At 41.8% G+C, this 23,092-nt stretch overlaps 1 protein-coding gene across 1 annotated transcript in view; it reads left to right on the top strand.

Annotated features, from left to right (window-relative positions):
- Nucleotides 1-16,050, top strand: part of FAM20C (FAM20C golgi associated secretory pathway kinase) — a 61,125-nt gene extending 45,075 nt beyond the window's left edge. Inside the window, exons 4-10 of the mRNA XM_074885904.1 lie at nucleotides 1,199-1,291; nucleotides 3,071-3,186; nucleotides 11,209-11,389; nucleotides 12,002-12,111; nucleotides 13,849-13,930; nucleotides 14,022-14,081; nucleotides 14,902-16,050. Of these exons, the coding sequence (XP_074742005.1) occupies nucleotides 1,199-1,291; nucleotides 3,071-3,186; nucleotides 11,209-11,389; nucleotides 12,002-12,111; nucleotides 13,849-13,930; nucleotides 14,022-14,081; nucleotides 14,902-15,154 (895 nt within the window). The 3' untranslated portion in view covers nucleotides 15,155-16,050. The remainder of the gene's footprint in view (nucleotides 1-1,198; nucleotides 1,292-3,070; nucleotides 3,187-11,208; nucleotides 11,390-12,001; nucleotides 12,112-13,848; nucleotides 13,931-14,021; nucleotides 14,082-14,901) is intronic.
- Nucleotides 16,051-23,092: the final 7,042 nt, after the last annotated feature.

Raw genomic sequence — 23,092 nt, 5'->3', positions numbered from 1 at the left:
GGTTGTGTAGCACAATCTTCATATAGCCAAAAAACATGAGACTCATCTGCTTTCTTCATCAAGGTGGAATCAGGAGGGCTCGCAGGCAGATACCAGTCCCTGTAGTCATGGTGGTCTTTATGGGAATGAGCATGCGTGGACACAGCTTCGGATTCCCAACAAGCTCCATAATTAGGGCTTGCTGCAAATTCTCTGGAGGCTTGAGCTCTGCACCACACCACTCCAAAGCCTTTCACGTGACAAGGTCCCGGTGCAGAAACTGTATTTTATTTGCCAGTGTGCAGCATGGGTGACGCACAAGCTGTCAGCTGGCCACCTGTGACAGCAGGGAATGAGAAACAGCTTTGTTTTCCTCTTCTGTGGAGCTGCCCTCCCTTGCAGATGCTCTGCAGAACAGCTTAGCAGTGCTTAACTTCCATAAACAGAGCATGATGCAGGTTGAGGTGGGGCCTAGACATTGTGCTGGTCAACTGCCTGAGTTGTGCTCCATTCAAAAGCCATCAGGACTGGAAATTCCCTAAAGTGAGACAGATTTGTGCCTCTTATATAGAGTTTTCTATTTTCCATGGGGTTCAGTGTTGAAGCTTTAGCCAAAAGAATGACATTTTTTTATTAGTTCTTAAACTGAAGAAACAACAAATTCTGCATCCTCTCTGGAGCACGATCTTGTTAATGTTCTTTGAAACATGACATGTGTCATGGCCGTCAAACTGCAATGATCCCATTTCTTCTGAAATGAGAAAAATATGTCACTTTTGGCTCTAAGTGATACAAAAGGAGAGTCATATTTTAGATAGGAGCTGCATGGCTGCCAAAGATGAAAGAAAAATGTTATTACTTTTGGAAATTTCATAATTACAGTTAATGATAATTTAATGAAATGACATTGTCTTCACCACTATCACTAATGAAATGTTTGAGAGTGATAAAACAGATCTTGTTAAATAGAGCGAGAGTCTTGAGTGGAATAGCTTTGTGACAGCAGCCTGCGTGCACAAGTCTTATTTCTGTTTTTTGTTACGGTAGTTTAAAGAAGATAAAAGGAAGGCTACATGGCAAATAATGCACACATGAAGTATTTAAAGGCCTTCCATTAAGCAAACAATACTGAACTCCTGAATAACATGCTGATGACTGAGTACTACTCCTTAGAAATACTAACCCTTCATTAAAACACTTGCCTTGTTTTTCTTTGCAGACAAACCAGAGAACAAGAAACCCCACCTGACTTTTTTTATTTCTCAGACTATGAAAGACATAATGCAGAAATAGCAGCATTTCATTTGGACAGGCAAGTAAACCAGATTTGCATTAAAAGAAAAGTGGAAATACTGTGATAAGTTTCTGCACTTGGCCAGCCCTGTAACTGAATTACTTTTAAAAAAGGAGAAAATGGAACAAAGGTGAGCAAACGCCATGAATAAATGAAATGGCAGATGATGAAAGGGTAGATTAATAATTAGGAAATGTGACTTGCTCTGGGAATGAGAAACCTGGCAATAAGTAATTCTCAAAAAGAAAGAGAAATCATATTGAAGAGAAGACGAGAAATTAATTTCCCCTGTGATCTTGAAGTGCATATGGAGAGGATCTATCTCCTGGGGAATATGTCGCTTAAGTGTGACGGGAGTCTGGCTCACCCCAATTAGCTCCAGGGCATGCAAATCCGAGCAAGACATGGGGAATGGTGTGAGTATTCAGAGAGGAGTAATTGAGATGGGGAGGGAGTTCTGGTTTCACAGCAAAAAGCTGGGGCTGTCCCATATCAGGAGCATATTTAGGCCATAAGTTAGTGGGAAGGGGAGTGCAATGGTGGTCATCCCATGCTCCTGTTAGCTGAAAATGTCTCCCCAGGCAAAGTTAGTGCAGGGTATGGTGGATACCCCAAGACTGGGAAGGGACTGCAGCCCTCTCGGCCTACCCAGATTAGGATTGGGAATTAATAATTAGTGATGAATTAACAGTACAACTAGAAACCATGGCATTTCACTGGCTGAGTTAGAACTGAAGCATCCTGCACACCCTGAAGTGCCAAGAAACATCCTTTCAAAAGCTTGAAGCTCTGGGGCCACAGATTATCTGGGGGTATGTGTAGTATTGCTGCCTCCTGGGTTAGGATAAGGGAACCTATCAGCGGGTGGCACAGGGTAGATTTGCCATTAAGAGCCATCCTGGTCAGATCCTTAAGGGATCTTCTGTATTTTAGTGTTGTTGATGTTGGTGTTGATCCCTTCTGCTTTAGATTTTATATTGCCGTTTTAAGCAGATGGTGCTGCAGGAAAAAACATTAATGGAGTTCCTACAGGGAGGTGCGTTAAATATCTACACACTAAGCAGAAAAAGCAGTTGCTACTCAATGTAGAAAATCTTATCAGCAGTCAGCGGACATAAAAATCCCACCTATGGGGAGGCTTTATATGGGGACTTCGCTATTTTAGTGTATCTAATAGCAATGCTTCTTAGGGAGTTTTTAATGATTTACTAAGGCAGGGGAGTTTGGGGTAGAGAAAGGCTCTTCACCCAGCCTTTGCCCATGGGAAGGTTTTTAGTCTCAGGGAGATTGCTTAGGTTGGTATAAGGGTATTAAAAGAGAGAGGAGCAGGAGCATATAAATCAAACAAACACTAAGACTGTCAGAAAAAAAATTACTATTAGATGGTGTTTATGGAAGAAAGAGACTGAAATCCCATTCCTCAAGTCACTTAAAAATTGTTGAGCAAAATGCATGTTATAACAATCCTGAAGTAGCACAAAGTAAAAAATAAGTTTCTACTGTCTCTTATTTCTGGAATTCTATGTATCTTCATTTTTTTCATCTAACAATGTGTTCCCATACTCTTCTGTATTTTGCATCTGCTCCACTATGTAGGCAAGTCAGAGGTGATCATATTCAGGACATAATTTATAATATAGTATGCAAAGAATTATCCAGTTTAAAGTTGATGGGTATTTTACTCCTTAAAGACCACAGATAAATGTGCCTTCAGAGTGTAATGAACCTTCCTAAATCATACCACTATCATTATATTTTAATCCTTTGCATAAACTCTCTCTTTCCTTTCTCTTCCAGGATCCTGGATTTCCGTCGCGTGCCACCGGTTGCAGGTAGACTGGTAAACATGACAAGAGAAATACGAGATGTTACTCGTGACAAGAAACTGTGGAGAACGTTTTTCATCTCACCAGGTAGTCTTGGAAATAACACTATATTCTTTCTATCCCGCCAAACACGTACTTAAGGGAACGATGTGTAGATTGCTTAATTGCTCAGATACTTCTAATAGAACTGTCTTCTAGACCTTTGAATAAAAATAAATGTGGAGACATAGCCTACAAAGAAGACTTTATTGTTTTGAATTGAGTGCCTTTTCCCCTTGACAAATTATCTGCAGAGACAGGCTTTTATGTTCACAAAAGCAATGTATTCAACAAATGTTTTATGTAGAGCAATTTCTAAAGCAATTTCTTCTGTTGCTCTCAATTTACCCAAAACCTTATTATTTAGCCTGTTAGTTATTTAGGCTTTTTTTCTACTGCAATGTGATCCGTCACTTCTGTTGGTCAGATGCATTTATTTCTTGGTTTTGACTGGAGGACCAAAACCTAATTTTCTCAGAATCATGTACTTCAGTTTTTATTACAACAGCAGTTTGAAAAAACTCAAGCAAATAGATGCATAACATATCCTGCTTCCATCTCAAGTTCTCCACTGGATAGAAGCCAGAGTAGAAGTAACCTGAATTGTTCCCAGTCCTTGTTCTTGCTTTGAGGGCTGACTCCAGAAACGGATACCACTCTCCCCAACTCTTCACTCTTTCACAACATCTGGTGGCCCCAGCAAGGATGGAGCTCCACGGGGTGGGAATTTTACAAACACAGGGTAAAACCGTGCCCTGCTCACCGGAATAGGTGGAGATGAACAAAGGGTGGGAGAAAGGGTATCATTCTCTGTTTAGCATCTGGGATGCTGAGGTGGAGTATTAAGGCTCTGAGTTAAGGCACAAAAATACATGCATAAGTATGTACTTAGAGAAGGAATATATAGGGAAATGTTCGATTTAAAGCACGTAGCTATGTTCGAGTGAGCTTAACTGATATTTGCGTGCAAATGTGCTTTGCTGAACTCGGGCTGTGACTTGTGTAACAGGCAATCTGGAGCAGAAATCTCAGGAGATCTCTCCCTTGCTCTGTGTGTGATTGGCCAGAAGCTGTTTATCCCAGATCCCTAAAGTCAAGATCCAAAGACTTAATTACAGTTTCTCCCAATGTAGCTGTAATTTATTGCTGTTAGCTAGAAACCAGAGCCCTGTCATTGCAGAGCTGTCTCTCTTAAAATGTTTATCACACTTTTGTGATCACCAATAAAGTCCTTATTATGGCTGTTATTTTTAGCTTCATATTTATGTTCAGCTCTGCAGGACACAGTTGAACAGACATTTATTTCAATAGCTTCACTTGTAAAATACATTACATAATTACAAAAGGTTTCATCTTACTCCATGTTCTGAGTGCTCCAATTTTACATGTACGGTTGTGGTGACAGTGGTGGCAGTACATGGCGACAGTGTTCACCAAACCCGATGCGCAGACATTTCTGCGTGCTCCAGATAGGCACTTGTGCTTCAGTTGCTTTCTCTCCCTCTCCCTCTCTGTCTCTGTCTGCATTTTTTTTCCCTTGATTTTTTGTAGGCAAACAATCACACACAAAAGGTGGCAAAAAAATCTTGTGACTGTTTATGCGCACGAGATACTTTGGCTCGTTTGAAATATAAGCCATTTTATTCCCACTTTAGCAAGTAAGACATGGATTAGTAGGTTTGCTTGCCTTTTAGTCTTCCCAGGTTATGTATGAAGGCTTAGGGGTGAATTGAGTGATATCTGAGAATTACAAAACTGTACTGAAGTACTGAGCAGCTTACAGCAGCCAGAGCACGGCAATGCAAAGTTAAGGCTGCCGGTTCGGATGAAGATCTTTATCTTGTCATTATGAAATTCCAGACATCCAAGGGATGATCCAAGCATAATCCTTTATTCAAATTTATTTAGAGGCCGCAGATAAATTCAATTAAAATATTTGATTAACTATGAATCAGGCTTTTCTGGAGAATAAAATGCTTAAGCAATTAATTTTTTTTTCAATTTTACATTTCCTAAATCAATATACTTTGTTTAAATCATGCTGGTTACTGTCAGAGTTCCTCCCTACAAGTCCCCAGTTTAATTAGTCAGATTCTCATTAACATATGCCCAACCTCTGTTTTGTATTTCATGCTGACCTTAAAAGGCAGGCATTAATTAATGCTTAATGAAAAAGTAATAAAGGTCCTAAATTAAGCATTTAGAAACAAATTCACAAACCTAGCAGACAACTCAAGCACCAGACTGAGGATAGAAAAGGGAAAAGAGGATGGTGCTGGGATGAGCCCTGTGGCCTGGGAACGTGAGGATGGAGAGAGGGAACGGGGCGGGGCGCCTGGGGAAGACTGGAAGAGACTCTGGCAGATGAGGTGCAGCAAAATCAGTTGGTTTTGAGGGAAGACTTGTTACAAAGCTGAGAAATTGAGATGTGACATATAGGTACTTGCAAGAACCAATCTGCACACCCACATTAAGCTATCAAGGCCCCTCTGGGACTCCCTTTCATGTGGCAGTGTCTCTGCATCTCCATCCCCAGCAGTGCTCAGTGACAATGGTCATGGGGACACATGGTGTCTGCTGGCAATGTATCCCCTCTCCATGCACCCATATACATCTCTTAAAATTACATGAGCACTAAATGTAATTATTTTATAGAAAGCTCTTCCCCTCAGGCTTGGAGATCACTCTTTGTGGTGGAAACCCTCAGAGGGTAAATATTGATGATGCTCATCAACACACTGTTATTCCCTGGACCAGTGCGGGGATATGTTGGAAGAAACCTCACTGCACTTCCATGCCTGGGCCATCTCACTTATCCCATCAGGCATGGAAATCAGGGCCAGGAAGCTGCAGACAGTTGTAGCATCAGAGCACGCTGCAGAGTGGCATCCCTTCCTCCATTGGAAAGTGGAAATGGCTGCGAACAGACAGGTCAGTCGATACATTAGGCTGCATTCAGAGAGAAAGCAGATTGCAGAAAAGTGCACTTCCAGGCAGTTTGGACTAAACATGAGAAATGGAATTAGGTCAGTAATTATTTAAATTAATTTTATATCCTTTGCAGCAGGGCAGACTGCAATAGCCCTGCTACTTTTACAAATGAATGGTAATTTGCTAGGAAAAAAGAGACATATTAATGATGTCAGCCTTCATTTTGGAAGTAATTGAGGCAGCAGCTTAAAGAAATCAATGTTCCACAGCTAGTAAGCACTATGTTTTTGTTCATATTAATCAATTCCAAGGGATTATGGATTTTTTTTTCCCTCTCAGCAAACAATAGCAATTCTGAGTTACCTATTATTTTGAGCAGGTAAAAGAAAGATCTTTTCATGCATTGCTTTAGTAAATATTCAGGATTCTTTCCAGTACTCCAATTCCACAGGCTTGCTAAATGTCCTCTATTAACAGTCATGCAAATCTCAATAAAAGAATTGCTCTGCCAAGCAATTTGATTTAAGGTATCTCCACTTGTTCTTTTTCTTCCTGAGAAGAATTATTGTTCAGCTACCAGGATGACACACAGAAAATGTGCAGATGAGTACACAGACACTCTGATTCTTAACTGTAATTAGGTGGAGTTTCGATCACCAGACCATGATTTCTGCGTGGATTTCATTATGAATTGTATCCATTCATCCTCAGATAATGAAAATCAGACATTTGCAACACCACCCAGGATTCTCTTGCCTCTCTAGTGCTTTGGGGAAACAATTTTGTTTTTAACGAAGAAGGAGTTTGCATGTTGCAAATTCCCAGCATTTGAACGTTTGAGCATGTATAAACATCCCTCCCTTTCTGGTTTGCCAGCACTGCTGCTGCTTCCATTTCTATCCACTCTGCAGGAGCACAAATCGCTGGCAGTTACTTCTTTTGCAGGTGTTAGGGACAGGGGTCTGTACAGAAACGCCTGTATCGGATGGGAGAGGAACATATGGGCTGGGCAATTTTGATGGGAGAAGGACCACACTCCAATAGACCTCACCTCCCCTTTCCCTCTTATTTTTGCCTTTGAAAGGCCAAACCCTGCTCTTACTGTGAGATTGCCAGCGAAGCACTGGGCTTGTGTCTCTGGCTGGAATTTCACCCTCAGCCTGCTGTGCAGAATGTGGGTCACCTACTTAGGTTTCAAAGAAAAAAGCTTGCTACTGCACCTTGAAGTCTTAAATGAGAACTGTGTTTTTCTCTATTTGGTACTTTCTTTTTTTCTACGTTTTTAAGAAACCTTAAAAATGAATGTTTCTCCACATAATTCAGGCTGCTTCATCTCACTGCCTGTATATAAAAACTAGGGTAGACATACCAGGATTTCTATTCTGTATCAATCAAAGCAGTTAATTTTTTTAACAATAACTTGAGATACAGCATTCTTTCACCTCCACTACCCCCGGATATCAGAAAGGAGCCATGGAGAGTAAGTACCACAGGTCTGAGCCCACAGGGAGAATAACAGCTGGCAGAAAAAACCTTTGCCATTGGAAGTAACTTCTCACTGAGAAATACACTTGTGGTTTTACTGCAAGTTTGCTGTCTTAATGACAGGAAACATCCTGCCATTGCTCAGAGGACTGGACTCCCGTTGCAGGCAATGGGGGCTCTGTGGGAAAATCATTAGCTGGAGGAGCCCCGCAGGAGCAGGGATGAGCAGCCCGGCGTGGTGCAGGCAGCACACGTGCTAGCTGTGTCACTGCAGCAGCGAATGCCATCGCTGCCATAGCCCCCAAGCTTTCCTGAAGATTTATCTGGATACAAATGTGTGATTACTGTCAAATGATTAGTCCCAGTTGCTTTTGTTGACAATACAAAGCAGGGTTTCATTGTTCCCAAAGTTAAATTCAGAAGCAAACTATTAAACACAATATTTATCTTCCCACTGTGCAAAATGCTGTGTTTAGTATAATTCCTTTTTTGAAAGGTCAGATTTACGTAGTGAGCAACAGAGGCTGTGATAGCACAGCGGGGGCGTTGGTGGGCCTTTTGCTCTTTACAAAACGGTTACAGCAGCAGATAACCAGGCATCAGCTTCCCACTGCCAGGTGGAAGTCAAGTCACCGAAACCTGGAAGATAAATTATCTCAGGTGATCAAGACAACTCTGCGTGGGTTGCCTCCCTCCACAGATGAGTGGGTGATGCTGACACAGCTGAACTGAACCACAAGCCCCACTGCAGCTTCAAATTGGTGGAAACATAAACCCTCACTGCAGTGCAGAGGAGAACCCTACCTTCCCACTGAGACAGCAGGTGCCCGGGAAATAAGTGATCTCTTTATATCTCTTAACTCTTCTGTGCTAGCCTACAGCAAGCAGCATCTGTATGTGATTTCTTCTAAACCATCCCTCATGGCAGCCTGGAACCCCTTGAAATACTTTGTCTGCAATAATTTTGTTCAAGGGTATAAATCACAGATGTTTTTCCCCAGTTTTTATTGGCTGAAAATATCCCAACCTTGCTAACAGCCCAGTATGATCCTCCCGTGTGCAGGAGATCTGCATCTGGCAGTGCTGCCCACAGGTACTTGGACAACTCTTCACTTTCATCCTGAATTATGGAAGAGGTTCACAGAGAGGCATGAAGCCCTCCTGGTTTTGCCAGGATGATCAAAGGCAAAGTTGAGGCACCTGTGTTAGCCCTGCAAAAGCTATGCCAAGTCCATGCTGTGATAGCATTTTTGAAAAGGAAACCTGTGAGAGATTATAGACTGTGGGGCAGCACGCCCAGGGTTTGCTTTAGGTTGGGTTTTTCTAGATGTTGACTTTACACTTGATTTTAGACTAATGAAATGAGTCTGAAGGAGGGCCACGGAGACAGTCCTGGAACTGGTGCATCTGGTGTACAAGGAGAAGCTGAGGGTTTCAGGTTTTTTTAACCTGAAGAAGCTGGCCTGAAGCTGTAGCTTGGACTAGAAGCTTCCAGAGTCCTTTCCAACCTGAGTTTCCCTAACTGTGACTGCTCTTGGTTTTCAAAACTTCACTCTCAGCGCTATGAGTTATATTACTGAGTTGCTTAAAAGGAAAAATGAGTGAGGTTTCTGTTTAGAATTTAGAAGGCATATCGTGTGATGAGCAGCACCAAGATTCATGCTGGGGTTCGTAGGAAATAGCTGAGTGCCGGATTGGCCCAGGACGTGGTCACTTCTTAGCTCATGGGAAGTCTCAAACTACTGTTCCTTTAATTAAAATGTTAAGGGACTAAGTATGCCTTCTATGTAAGGAAAAGCTTTTAAAATAGTTTCTAAGAATGGATATTCTGCCGGTAAAACACTTTAAATTACAAAATTAAAAGTATAGACATGCTGAGTGCTCCCTTCCTTCCTTTTTTAATTTCTGTTCTTCATTTTCTCTTCCCTGAAGTACTTTCAGTAATTGTCAACAAGGTTTTTGAGCACAGGGTAAATATTTCTGGACTGAGTCAGGATGTATTTAACTGGTATAAGCCAACCCTGTGAATGTAAATATACAGTCTGGGTTGGAGTTGTTCCTGAGCACAGATAGATGGGTGGCCCTTATGAGACAGTCACAGCAGAGGGATTCAAAAAAGGCTGTCTCCAGAGTAAAGTAATCACAGCTTAACGGACAAATCTGATGGCCATTAATAGAGGCTTGGAAATGAAGAGCTGGGACAAACTGTCAAGTAGTGACACATCAGCCTTATAGTCCAATTATTTGGTGTAATTCCATGCTTAGCAATTAGTCCCAGATAATGCACCTAATTAATACAATCAAAAACATCATGAGACCTGATTGCTTTTCCATGTTTTCCTACTTCTCTCTCCCCAGTTGTGGATCTGTGCTCTGTTTCTCCCTCCCTCCTATTACCTCTGTAGCACCGGGGCCAGGATTGCTCCCTGTCCTGTTGACTCATTGTCTCCGGCAGTGTACCATCTCCACTGGGCGCTTTGCCAGCCATAGGTTGGGTCTGGACCAGGAGGACATCATGGCCATGTGCAGGGCAGCATGCTACAGGGCATCTCTGCCATGTAAACCCACCAGCCTACCTTTCCGAGCCACGGGGTCTCCTGTGGCAGGCAGAAAATCACCTCCCTCTATTCACCAGCCCTTCCTGCCTCATTTATACTGAGCCTGCCCAAAGGGAAAGTAGCTCACAAGCAATATTTGAATTTAGAGGCCTTGTGGGGAATTAGGAAGCAATGTGACTTCTCAGATTCATGCATTACCATAAGGAAAGGGCACAGTCTTCCTCTAATGACGCTTTATGTGCGTAAAGCAATATCAAAAGAGTTGTAGCACACAGACAAGAAGATCAGCAGTGTGCCTCTATTCTTGTTCATAGTCCAGCATTGGTGGGGTTTGGGGATGAGCTGCTCTCTCCCACCTCCAGTGAATTCACATGGGAAGGGGGTTCTTGTAAAGAGGTGGGTGTTCCTGTTGGTACAGAAATGTGTGGTGGCAGCTTTGGGGAGGTCTTAAGGTAACACACACTCCAAAACCAAAAGGTTCTTTTTTTTTTGTGGTTGTTGGAGTCACGTGATGTGTGGAGGAAGAAATCTGTGTTTGGGATGTGTACTGACAGAGTTACATCTGTGCCGTTTCCACCTTACACACACACGCCCACATGAGTCTTCATGGTAAATAATTCTCCTTAGTAAAACTGCCAGTTCTTCTCATACCAGCAAGTAAATGAATGAAATGTTGTTGTCTGTTCTTAAAGAAACGAGCCAAGATTTTGAAAGGTGATTTTATTTTGGGCACATGCTGCTTGTTCAGCTGTGGGATTTGGGGTTCCAGCCTGGGATAACAAGTATATCCTAAAGGATGTATCAGTCTGGGAAAATGAAAGGAGAAGGGAAAGGATTAAAAAAAAAAAAAAAAAAAAAAAATTGGGGTTTTTGAATATAAATAGACTGGAAATAGTCACAGAGAGCTCAGCATAGGGCATGATCCCAGCCACTGAAATGAATGTCTTTCTAGTGGTTTCAGTGGAAGAAAACTATGTGTGGTAACAGGGTTTTGGGTCTGAGATTTATTTCTGCTCATGCATACATCACTGCTTTTATGAATTTTTGAACGCTAATTTAAGGGTAGGTTTTGAAACTATTTTCCTTTATTTACCAGCCAACAACATCTGCTTCTATGGGGAATGCTCCTACTACTGCTCAACAGAGCATGCCCTGTGTGGAAAACCAGATCAGATCGAAGGGTCTCTGGCTGCTTTCCTACCTGATTTGTCTTTAGCTAAAAGGAAAACCTGGAGAAACCCTTGGAGACGTTCCTACCACAAGCGCAAGAAAGCAGAGTGAGTAGTGGGGAGCAAAGGGTTTGCCAGCTGCAAAGGGCCACAGAAAAATAAAACAGTGCTGCAGTTACTGCCCTTGCCTGATCTAAGGCACTGAGGCTTAGGAGAGCATCTGCATTTCTTCAGCGGGTCCAGCTCCTGGGAAGGGACAGAGCACTTAGACTTGTAAGGAGCCCCATCTTATGGTCCTGAACCTGAAAGGACCTTCAATGGCATAATTCCCTCATGGGACACATACCTCCAGTGGCTTTGACAGGATGCAACCAGACCTGTCTAAGTCCTATCAGAGGGAGAAAGATTCACTGCTATCAGCAGCCCTAAACAAGTCTCAGATGTTCTCATCATATGACTGATGGTGAAGCTGGTCTTCTAAATCTTGAAGTTATTAGCCAGATAGTTTTCAATCTTGTGATTTTCTTCCTTTTTCATCAGTCACAATCTTTATCAGTTGCCTGCATTAGCAGAAGCAGCCTGAAGAATTTGCTGCCTGTACTTGACCCTGCCCTCAGTCAAATGTGATACAACTAGATCTTTGCAAAATAACTTCTTTTTTTTTTAATACTCAGTAAGCTTTGTATGTCACGTAAAATATCAAAATATTGGCTTTTCCAGATGGGAAGTTGATCCAGATTATTGTGAAGAGGTTAAACAAACACCCCCATATGACAGTGGGACCAGAATTCTGGATATAATGGATATGACAGTTTTTGATTTCCTAATGGGTATGTTTCATCTCTTTCAAAAATTAAATGCAACATTTAATTAGAATAAGAACCATTTCTTTCTACACCACTCTGCATAGCTCAGCAGTTTGCCAAAGCATGGTTGAAGCTGCATTTACTGTATGTGCCATTCTAGATGATTATGAGAAAATGCAGATTTACATGGTTATATATTCCCATCAGAGCAGATTAAAGGAATGAGGATGTTCAGAAATGCAGAGTGATGATGAACGCACATCAGGCTAGTCCCCTTCTCAACAGTTAAGGACTTCACAGTTTGCTTTAGTGAGTGCTTTACTGTTGTAATGTATGGCTCCTGGATGCACATGCAAGGACTGTTCATTACTGGCTCATTGTTTTCAACCTGCAGTAGTATTCACTGTTGCTTGCTCTATAAACTGTCAGAGCGAGGAAAAAAAAGAGATGTTGCTTTGTCACAGAGCCAGCTGTGGTGTGTATCAGGAAGTTTTTTTCTGTTTATGTAACCTGGTCAAAATAAAATAATTATTAACAAGCAGGTAATAGTGACCTCTTCCAAGCCTACTCAGTGGTTAACACTGAGACATTCTCATACAAAACCTGTTCTGCTGCAGCTAATATACCTGTAAGGTGCCAACATACATACTTAATCCTTGAACACGTGCCAGCACAGACATATCCTCTGCCATTGCCACCACTGATATTTCTGCAATAGACTGCATCAGGAGAGGCCAGAATCACAGCTCAGGCTCGTTGTATGTGGCATCTATAAGAGGCTTAAGACCCCTGCCATGAAGACAAAATTCATAGCTTGACACCAATACTCTGCACATTGACCTTAAAAAGCAGATCGCACGTCTGCCTGCCGTAGGTGCCCAAAGAGAGCTGTTCAGCCATACCACTGGAGTAGCATCCTGATCCATATGTTAGAGCCCTGATGTCATTTTGGCTTTCCAGGCAGCCAGAAATTTGGGCAAAGTTCTTAATCAAGGAAAACCAGAATGTTTGGTCTCAGTTCAAAAAGTTTAATACGATATTAGCAAAGTCACGTGGATTAATTTCTCTGCTTGGAGGATGCATAGCTAAGGTTGGAGCTAAGCCTCGCACCAACATGGGTACCGTGGCTGCTTTGCACACCGAACTGACCCAGGGCTGGAACAGCAGGGCTCGTTTGCACTGATGCAGCTCAGGCTTAGGATGTGGCTACCTCATGGATGACCAGGCTCCCCAGACAGCTGAGATGCCATCGTGGACTGCCCAGGGAGGTGGTGGAGTCCCCATCCCTGGAGGTGTTTAAGAGTAGGGTCGACATAGTACTTAGGCATATGGTGTAGTTGGGAACTGTCAGTGCTAGGTTAACGGTTGGACTAGAAGATCTTCAAGGTCCTTTCCAACCTAGGTGATTCTGTGATTCTGTACTTGAGAGGGATTTCCTTGGCATGTGCTGGGAGGGCTTGCTGGAGAGTGGGGAGGTTGGCTTTGTCTCCTGCTGGGTCCTCTAGAGCTTAAGTATAAAAGCTACAGAGAGCTTGAAAAGTTCCCAGAGGCTTGACAGCCCATCTTCCAGTATTGTACACTTCGGGGCTTCCATGGTAGAAGGAAATGAGCTCAGGAGATATGTTGCTTTCTCTGCCCTACACAGCCATCATGTTTGGGGAGCACTGGGCTTCTCGCTGAACCATGGCTTTTGTATTGCCCTGGCCTGCAGGCTCAGCAGCAAGCCAGAGTGGGAACAGTCTTTTTTTCTTTGTTCCATAGGTAACATGGATCGACATCACTATGAAACCTTTGAGAAGTTTGGAAATGAAACATTTATTATCCACTTAGATAATGGAAGAGGGTAAAAACCTTTAATAATCTTTCTGGGGAAAAAAAAAGAAAAAAGTCTTTAAAACAGCCTTTGTCATGTTCTTGCTCTTATCTTTAAACAGATTTGGAAAATATTCCCACGATGAACTTTCCATTTTGGTGCCTTTAAACCAGTGCTGCAGGTATGTTTCACCTCCTGAATTGTTTCCCATTTTATACAGATGTTTCCGCTAATAGGACTGAAATGTTGAAGTGATTCTTTTATTGCATACCGTGGTGTGGAGGAGATGTTATGATCCTGCCCAGGGAGGCTGACATGAGCTAGCCCTGAGCATTGGCACCAGCACGTTAAGTGCTTTGTTGAGATTGGGAGCTCGCAGGAGCGTGGCTGTGAGCTGTTGAGAGAGGCTTTATTGAGACAAAATACACATCCCATGGAAGTCAGTGGCAAATCTTAGCTCAGCTTGTTCAAGTGCTTCACAACATCTTTCCTCAGTGCCCATGGCCAGGATTTTCAGAGGGAACAGGTGCCGTCTACGGTTTCAGTTTTGCATGACTGGGACACAGGGTGAGCTCTGTGTCTGCGGAGGCTCTGGGCATCCCTGCAGGCTGAGCTAGCAGGAGCCTCTGCTGCCATCGCCCACGCCCCAGCTCCATGCCACGTGCATCATGCGTGTCATTGCCAAGGTGGACATGACCCTGTGAATGATGCACCAGATCCAGCTGGTGCCTTACCCAGCTGAGGAACATGAAGGCTGTTTGCACTTGACTGTAGAGCTGTGCTCCAAAACCTCTCCACCTCTAAGGGCTCCCAAAGATCGCTGGCCAGGTGACAATGCCAGCTGCTCATTAGGATTGTGACAGTGCCTGGTTCTCATCATTTCAGATCACATAAGGTTTTTACACTATTATTGCTATGCTGACTATAAGCCTTTTAGCCCTGTCAAGATCAATAGTGATTAAAATACTGATTTGCATTTTTTTTTCTCCTTTTTCTCTCAGAATAAGGAAGTCTACCTATCTGCGATTACAGTTGTTAGCCAAGGAGGAATACAAACTCAGTCTCTTGATGAAGGAATCTTTGCAAAAAGATAAAATAGCTCCCATTCTTTACCAGCCTCACTTGGAGGCGATGGACAGACGGCTGCGGATTGTCCTCAAGGCTGTTAGTGACTGTATAGAAAAGGATGGTTATGACAATGTGGTTGAAAATGACTTTAACACTGATGTTAACACTGTTACGACCGAGAGGTAGTAAAATCGCAAGACTACGTTTTTACCAGTCAAGTAAAGAAGATTCAAAGAGGAAAAAAAATAAAAGAAGTCTTGCAAAAGACTGTGTATGCCACTTTGTGAATTCAGTGAATTCAGAAATGAGATATAATTGTTCCCAAAGTAGGTAAAGTTTAGACTCTGCAAAGGATTAGTTCATTAAGAAAAATAAGTCTAATGTGATGCTTTTCATTAGTTCCTAAAGAGAGATTATGAAAAGATTCAGAAAATACTCAGATCATTGACAGACAACAGTCTGATAGCAAAACACCTCCTGTCCTTTTTGTATAGAAAGGAGGCCTTTACTTAATATTTTGTATTTATATATGGTATATCTATGAAACCCCAGACCTACCTACCAAATTTAACTAAGAGGGACGGCATAGTTTTGTGACTCACACTTTATTTGTGGTGACAGTCCACTTAGTATTTTGTGTTAACCCTTTAAGTGCTCTAATCCACTGTATCTTATTTAAATTGAATGCTTTTTTTCCCAGCTACTCAGCATTTAAAGGGTTAAGGCATTACGAACTTTTAACGGCAAAAAATAATAATAATTATAATAATAATAATACAGTGGTTACCAGAAGGGAATTTCACTACTTGTGCATTGACAGGAATACTTGAATGTTGGTTTTACAAAGTGATGTAAAATGACAAGTTGTACTATTTGTCCATAAGGAGGTGGCAGCTCTTATCTTTCTTGACTATCATAGCTGAGCTGCTACTTTTCAACTTTGCTTTTGATAGTTTTGTGTAAATATATACATATATGGGTAAAAAGCTGCTTTCAGCAGCTCTAGGCTTACTTTTGCAGCATTTTTGTGGAATTGTTTGCAACGTGGTAAAAGTGCAATAAAGATATGGCAAAATGTGTAACCATCACGTCTAAACGGATTCATTTTTCACTGGAAATCTTGTTCAGAGCAAAGCTGTGCACACCAGCCAAGTATTCCGGAAGTAGTTGTTTAAATCATCGTCCCCTTTTGTAGCAACAGCAAATTGAGCTAAAGTAGGAAATTGGTGATTAATATACATTACGACTCTGATAAAGACCATGCTGTTGAAAATGTCTAATCTTTCATATGCTTTGACTATCATTTCAGCATCCCTTCCTCTTGCAATTATAGCTGTAGAAACAAGCTGTAGAACAACACCTCTAAAATATTATGGCTTGACACACTGCCCAGAGGATTTAGATACATCAGTGCCTCTGACTTAGCTAGCAAAAGCCCTTGCGCAATCCAGAAGATCTCAGCCTAAATTATCTAGAAACATGGTATTCTTAACCAAATCATTTTGAATCATGTTCAGCTGAGTTCATGTAATATGTGTGGAGACTTTCAGACCAGAAGCAAGCTATAAATTGAACAAGTGGCTGTATTTGACTTGTGAAAACATGGTGTGGTACAGAAGGAATCCCTTGTTGCTCTTTTGGGTGAGGAGAGAACTTATGACAATATTCATCGCAACTATAATTCAAAGCTGTCATTTGTTTCATTTTATGTCTTCTCAGGGATTTATAAACATATACTTTAAAAGCTTGTAGCAAGATAGACTAAAATGTAGGCATTTCAGCATATTAAAATTATGAATGAGAGAAAGAGCTGTTATATGGTCTCATTCACTTCTTAGGTTGATATATTATCACTAAAAAAATATATCTCTTACTATTTTACTGCCCATTTCAAATTCCCGTGACTCTCACATACATGGCATACAAAGACAACAGAACATCTCAGATTATACAATTGCCCAGGAACTTGGAAAATTTCTGTGTTACCCCATGACTTCTTTCCGCTTTCCAAGACCAACCTGTGGTAGCAAGGATGTCCTCTGTAAGGTAGCACTTGTACTGTAGTTCTCTCCTCGTTAGCCAAAAAATCCAAAACACAGGACTGAAAAAAGGTGAAATGGGTGATAACTATTCTTGCTTTATCCTCAATGCCTGGCTGTGGTTTTCCTGAAGGTGCAGCTTTTTCTCACTAAGAGATTGTACCAGGACAGAAGACAGGGGCTATAAAATCACTACAGCTCTCGCTTTCTGCTTCTGGGGTCAGGTCAGGTCAGTCAGGGGCTCTGGGTCTGCAAAACTGGTTTTCTTTTGGAAAGCAGTACTTGGCAGCCTCTTAGCTCAGAGAGGAACAGATATAGTGAAGGTCTTTATTCTTTAGAAGCTGGGTTGTAGGTCAGGAGCTCCTGACAGGGTGGTTCAAGCTGAAGGTCTCTACAGAAGGCGGACTGGTACTGTCAGGGATATAAACGTACTGTTATGAACCTGATTCTGAATTTCTATAAGCACAATTAGTAGTATTTAAATAGAATAATTAAAAAAAAGGTCACTCATCCTTGCCATATTGTAACCAGCTCTCTAGGGTCTCCAGTTTCTTTCCTGAACTGTGCTACAGCTTTCTAGACCTATAAAAATTATTCTTGATTCCAGTTCTAATTAGACATACAGAAAAGCTGAAAGGGAGACTTTTCTTTGGCGTGAGACATGCAAGCATCTTGGAAGAAGGGAGATATTAGCTAAGATGCTGGGAGAAGTTTCCTTTCCTCTGTGCCTCTGATGAGAAATTGGGGTGAATTACCCACACCTGAGCAGTGCAAACCTAAGTACACCGCAGGGTTCAGGCAGTGAATGGCAAGAGCTGAGTTCAGGCCCTTCGCGTGGCTGGGGGAGCTGAGGACACAGGACGGATCTGGAGGATATTGTAAGAAGTGGAAGGGCTGATTAATTAAACAAGCTGTGGAGTTGCTTCTCAGTATCTAGCAGGAATCTAGTGTGTTTGCATCCATGCTGCCAGGTAGCTAGAGCTTTGACTCATGAATTTCCTAGGTATTTGGGAAGGGAAAAGGAATTATTGCCTTGTTTCACTATTTCTTTTCTATGTGGGCAGGGGTGAGTGAGCATGACAGATGGGAAACTGGAGCCAGGGAGTGAACTTGTGGCTCTGCCTTTCAGCTTTTGGGGCTGACACAGTCTTGAGAACAGATCTGTACAGCCCAGGGAGGGGCAAACCTCTACTTTTGGGGTTCATTTCTGTTGCCCCAAGACAGAGCTAGCAGCTGGCCTGAATTTCTTTTGAAAACTTCATGGGTTTCTGAGAGTCTTTAGGCAAAGAGTGTTGCTCTTCCAGGGTGAAATGCATCCTCTTACAGGCAATGAGGGCTTTCTGAGCTATCTCAGCAGTGGGTTCAATTTGAGGGTGCCTTTGCACAGGGACAGCTTGTTCTTGGTGGTTCTTGTAGGGAGGGCACAGTGGGTTTGGCATGCAGAGGTCGTGCATTTCAGCACACGTGCATGACAGCAGATTACCACAGTGCAAGACGATGACTCTGAAAGGGCTGTCACTGCGTATTAGGTCAGTAATCCATGAACTGAGGAGGATTAGCATGATGCAGTGTAACATCTCTTTAGGAGTCCTACATATCTATCAGACAAAAAGATTCACTCTAAGAAGATATATAAATGTCAGAATCCAATTGGTTTGTCTCCAAATCTCAAAAAATGGGTGTAGCAACAGCACCTAGACAATGGCATACCATGAAATCTGCAGGAGTCTATCATGGGCATAATGTGTTCAGCACAATAAATATAGTGTGCACAGTAAATAACAGATAAAAATAGATAATATACTTCTAAAAGCACCTAATTACAACTGTATCTGACAACCTAGAATAGCTTACTGTTTTTTCCTGAGTAATTCAGATGAGAGCCTTATTTTGTTTTGTTGTTTTTCTATTATTTAAGCATCAAAGAAAATTCACACAAATTGAAGAAAAAAACCTCTTATTGTTTGAATTAGATACCACTGTTGTGATCAGCAGTACCGGGCAAAGCCCATGATGTATATACAAGCTGGAAGCCCGAAGCAGATTGCAATGTGAGCAGCAGCAAGAAGCATTGTGTAGGAGGAGGGAACCTGGGATTTCAGCCTGACTGTTGCCTTTGGGCGCTGAACTGAAAATGAACTTGTCTTACGTGGGCATTAAAGGGAGGAGTGTCTGAAGGGTATTCTGGTTCCTGCTAGTAGGTCTGTACATGGTACCTACAGGTCCAAGGGGGACATCCTACTCTCTTCCATTGCAGCAATGGCATCATCCCCTTAACACATGCAAACTCCACCTAAAGACCATCCCTGCATTGACGCATTTGTGGCCTCAGCCTAAGAGTGCTGAGTTTCTAGCTTGGAGCTGGACATATACTAGAGCCTTGATAATTTGCATCCTGATGGAGCAAACTTTCTTCCAGGACTGAATGTATGACCACAAAATTAATTTTCCAGAAATTTTTCCAGATGTTTTTTTCTATGGACTTCCCTGCCAGTGGTTGCTTACTAAGATATTTTGGGCTCAATATGCAGAAATGAACATGCACAAGGAAGATTCTTTTTAAACTGTAAATTGAGTGTTTGAGGGAAATGTTAAGTTGCCTGGGACAAGTTTTCACATGGTATTTCAAGTTATTACCAGTTAGAAACTGCTGGATTTCTTGAGAATATTTTTTTATGCTAAAAGTGATTCATAGGTAGCCTCAAGACATAACTCAGTCTGTGACCAGATCAAACTGAATTATCTGCTTGCTTCTACATTTGTATCAGTATAGTACCACTCCAATGCTTTTGGGGGATGTCTAGAAAAAAAGTAAAATTAATTCAGTTTGGTGGGTCAAAAGACCTGAGAAGTGAGGTCAGACCAACTCTGGTCATGGATAAAAATGAAGAATAAGCAAAAAGGAGGCTGTAGGTTTGGTAGAACCAGTACGTTTTCCTCTAATGAGAGCAATTTTCCTCTAATGTCAGAGAAAATGTTTGTGTCTAGAGATTGTCTTCAAGAGCTGCTAGAATACATGCTATCTGCTGCTCCATTTTTTTTAGAGATATTAAACACTTTCCAAGGTTTTCCATTTATGCATCTTTGATGTTGTTGACATGAAGAAGTAATGGGATTTTGAGCAGAATGGGGGAAATGCCCACATTTGTATTCAATCCATTATATGAAGACTTATGTGCTGGGAGATCAGTTCCTCTCTTTCAAATGACCTTCATACACAATCAGCCCCTGTCCCTGTCAGAAGTAGCATGTGTTATGCCTTAAATCTTGCTCAGATACAGGCCCAAACCAAGCAGCTTGCAGATGGAATTGGCAGCTTGAGCTGAAGTGGAATATGTTGAAATTGGAGGTGTCAGATCAGAGCAGTCTCCACTTCTATGACTGTGGGAATCTGGGTCACGTTGTGACTTGGCCACAGTAATGGATGACATTAGGATCCCTACATAAATTCCTCTGCCACTTCTTCTAGAAAGGTGCTCACTGATTGATAGACATATGTACAAAACCACCTACATGCTTGAGTTGACCCTGACAATAACTTCAAAATACATCCCAGGGTGACTTAAGATAGATCCTACCTGAAAGACAGACAATTTAAAATCTCATCCCTCCAACTGCTGGTGCTGTACTAACACCGGCCATGTGTCTCTCCAGAGATGGTTGCTGGAGTCTGCTGAAATACAGTCATCTTCGTACACCTACGTTGCTCTCTGGAGCACCTGGATGCCTGCAGAAGGTGCCATAAATCAAGCAAGGACTACAATCTGCGTGCATCTTCTGAATCCTCATGCACAGCTAAATGACAAATGAAAGGTAAAGCTGTTGCCAAAATATAAGCAATGCAGCTGAGGAAGCCCAAGTAGGGGGGGAAAAAAACCTGAAATGACAAAGGCAAGTTGATGGTCAAATCCTTTCTTGCAGACATCCATACATAAGCCAGGAGCAGCACTTATGCTCTGATCTCAGGCTGAGCTTTGGAAATGGAGGACAAATCCTCTTCTGATTTGTAAACTAAGCAAATCAGGCTATCCAAAATTGCAAGCAGTTTTCCTTCTAGCATATACTCCTTAGTCCTTCACCATAACAATCTGTGCCAGCCTCTTAGACTAGCACCAGGAATCTTTGCCACAGGCAGCACTTTATAAATAGTGATGATAAAAGGCTTTTCTGGTTAGTCCATTGACTGAAGTTCACATTGTTTTCCAAATCAAATCAGAACTCTTTCTGCTGATTTTTAAGCCATTCCTTCCTAATCAGTGAAGTCAGTGAGAGTTGTACAGAAGCAGAATTTAGTCCCATTATCTTCTTTCACTGCCCCATTTACAGATGAATAGTCTCTCTGACTTTCTCATGGCTTTCTTAGCTATAAGATTAAATAATTTATTATTTAATCTATATAATATATATTATATATGTAATACATAATTATTTTATCTATATTTCTAGCTGTTTGCTTCACTGATTTGCACTGGATTTCCATTTTTAATGGATGCTTTTTTAGCCTGAATGAACTCAAAAATGCATTATTTATAAATTGAGGCATCTATAGTAAAGTCTTTGCATTGTAATTGGAACTTTGTTTAAATGCTGTCAGTGGCCTTTAGATTCAACAGTTTTCAGCAAGTTTCTTTACGTTTGTCATGCTTACAGAGCCCTCACTTTGTGGCACATCTTCTAGACTTTTATAGGAGCTTGTGTGATAATTCCTGTGAAGTCACTTATTCCTCTAGAGCCCATTCATAAAAGGCTGACCAAGTGCTTTACCCTCATCGTCCATCTGAGGGCTATATTTGAGGACATATTCTGCACTATCTGTACCTGCACAGATGAAGACCCTGCCTATGTATGTGTAGAAAAGGCTTGTTAAACTTTGCTCCTTAAATTCAGTATAGCATACCCCTTCTTTTCTTCACCAGGAAGGACTGCAAGTGTTGTTGGCACAATCAATCCACTTGTCTGGTGTAAGAAAAAAACAATTCTTATTGACCTACAGATCCTCCTGGCTCCAGCTGTTATCCTGAAAGTTGCACTGAAACTGGTGTTTTGGTCCTTCAGCATTGTTCTAACACCACAGTGTTTGGAGGCAGTTGTTCTGCCATGGTAGCTGTTATGCCTTTTTTTCCTCCATGTATTGGCAACAGATGAAGTAAAAAAGGTAACTAGAAGTTCATCTGTCTGAGTCCCCCTGATTCCTTGCTGTCCTAAAGGCTCTTAACAGCATTTAAGCTGTTGGCTATCTTCAGGCTTGATGCAGAAAGTGGAAGGAAGCTCTTCTCTCTGAAGAAGCCAAGATAAGGTTAGAAAACCAGTGCTATGACTCATGTTTGAATGATAGCTCCAGTGGAAAAATAGTTTTTGTAGTGTTCAGGATGTGTGGTCCCCACACTGGATTTTTTTCACCTCTTAAATAGGCAATGGCAGAACCATCCCACAAAGCCTGAAATTATGAGTATTTTCCTGTTAGAGGACCTAATGTAGTGAAGTTGATGGAAACCTTCCCAGTGGTTTCAAGTTTCTTTGGATCCAGCCCGGAGCAGCTGCAGAGGGCCAGTGGTACAGAGCTGCTTTCCTGAGCTTCTGAGAAACACCCTGGAAATAAGGATGTTAAAAATTAAAAGAGCTTAATGGTTGTACCCGTGTTTTATTTGACCTCGTGGTTGTATATGTGGCTCCTGGTTGAAGAGTAACCCCTTGGCTATTTACATGGGCCTCAGCTTTGCAACAGGTGAAAATAAATGTCATCTACCAAGGAGGGAGGCTAAGAAATCAGAAGAAAAATATATGGACTATACAGTCCTGTGTAGTCTGCAAAGAGGATACAAACCATCTGGCAGACTGCTGCATATTTATGAGAGCACCTCACACATCCTCTTATTAGAGCATCCTACCTCAAGCTTGTCATGCTTGACTAGCATTTTAACAGGTTCAGACACTTATTTACCAGGTCTCTACACTTTGCACCCCAGACTGGATGATTGAGATGTGCTGGAGACTCGCAGGTATGTTGTCTGTCTAACAGCATCCCACAGCCCATTCCTTACATGTTCCCCTGTGTTGGTAGAAATTGTGGTGAACTGACTGGTTA

The sequence above is a fragment of the Strix uralensis genome, chromosome 16 (assembly GCF_047716275.1).
Source record: "Strix uralensis isolate ZFMK-TIS-50842 chromosome 16, bStrUra1, whole genome shotgun sequence".
In the NCBI taxonomy this organism is placed as follows: Eukaryota; Metazoa; Chordata; class Aves; order Strigiformes; family Strigidae; genus Strix; species Strix uralensis.
This window is presented reverse-complemented; position numbering and strand designations above follow the sequence as displayed.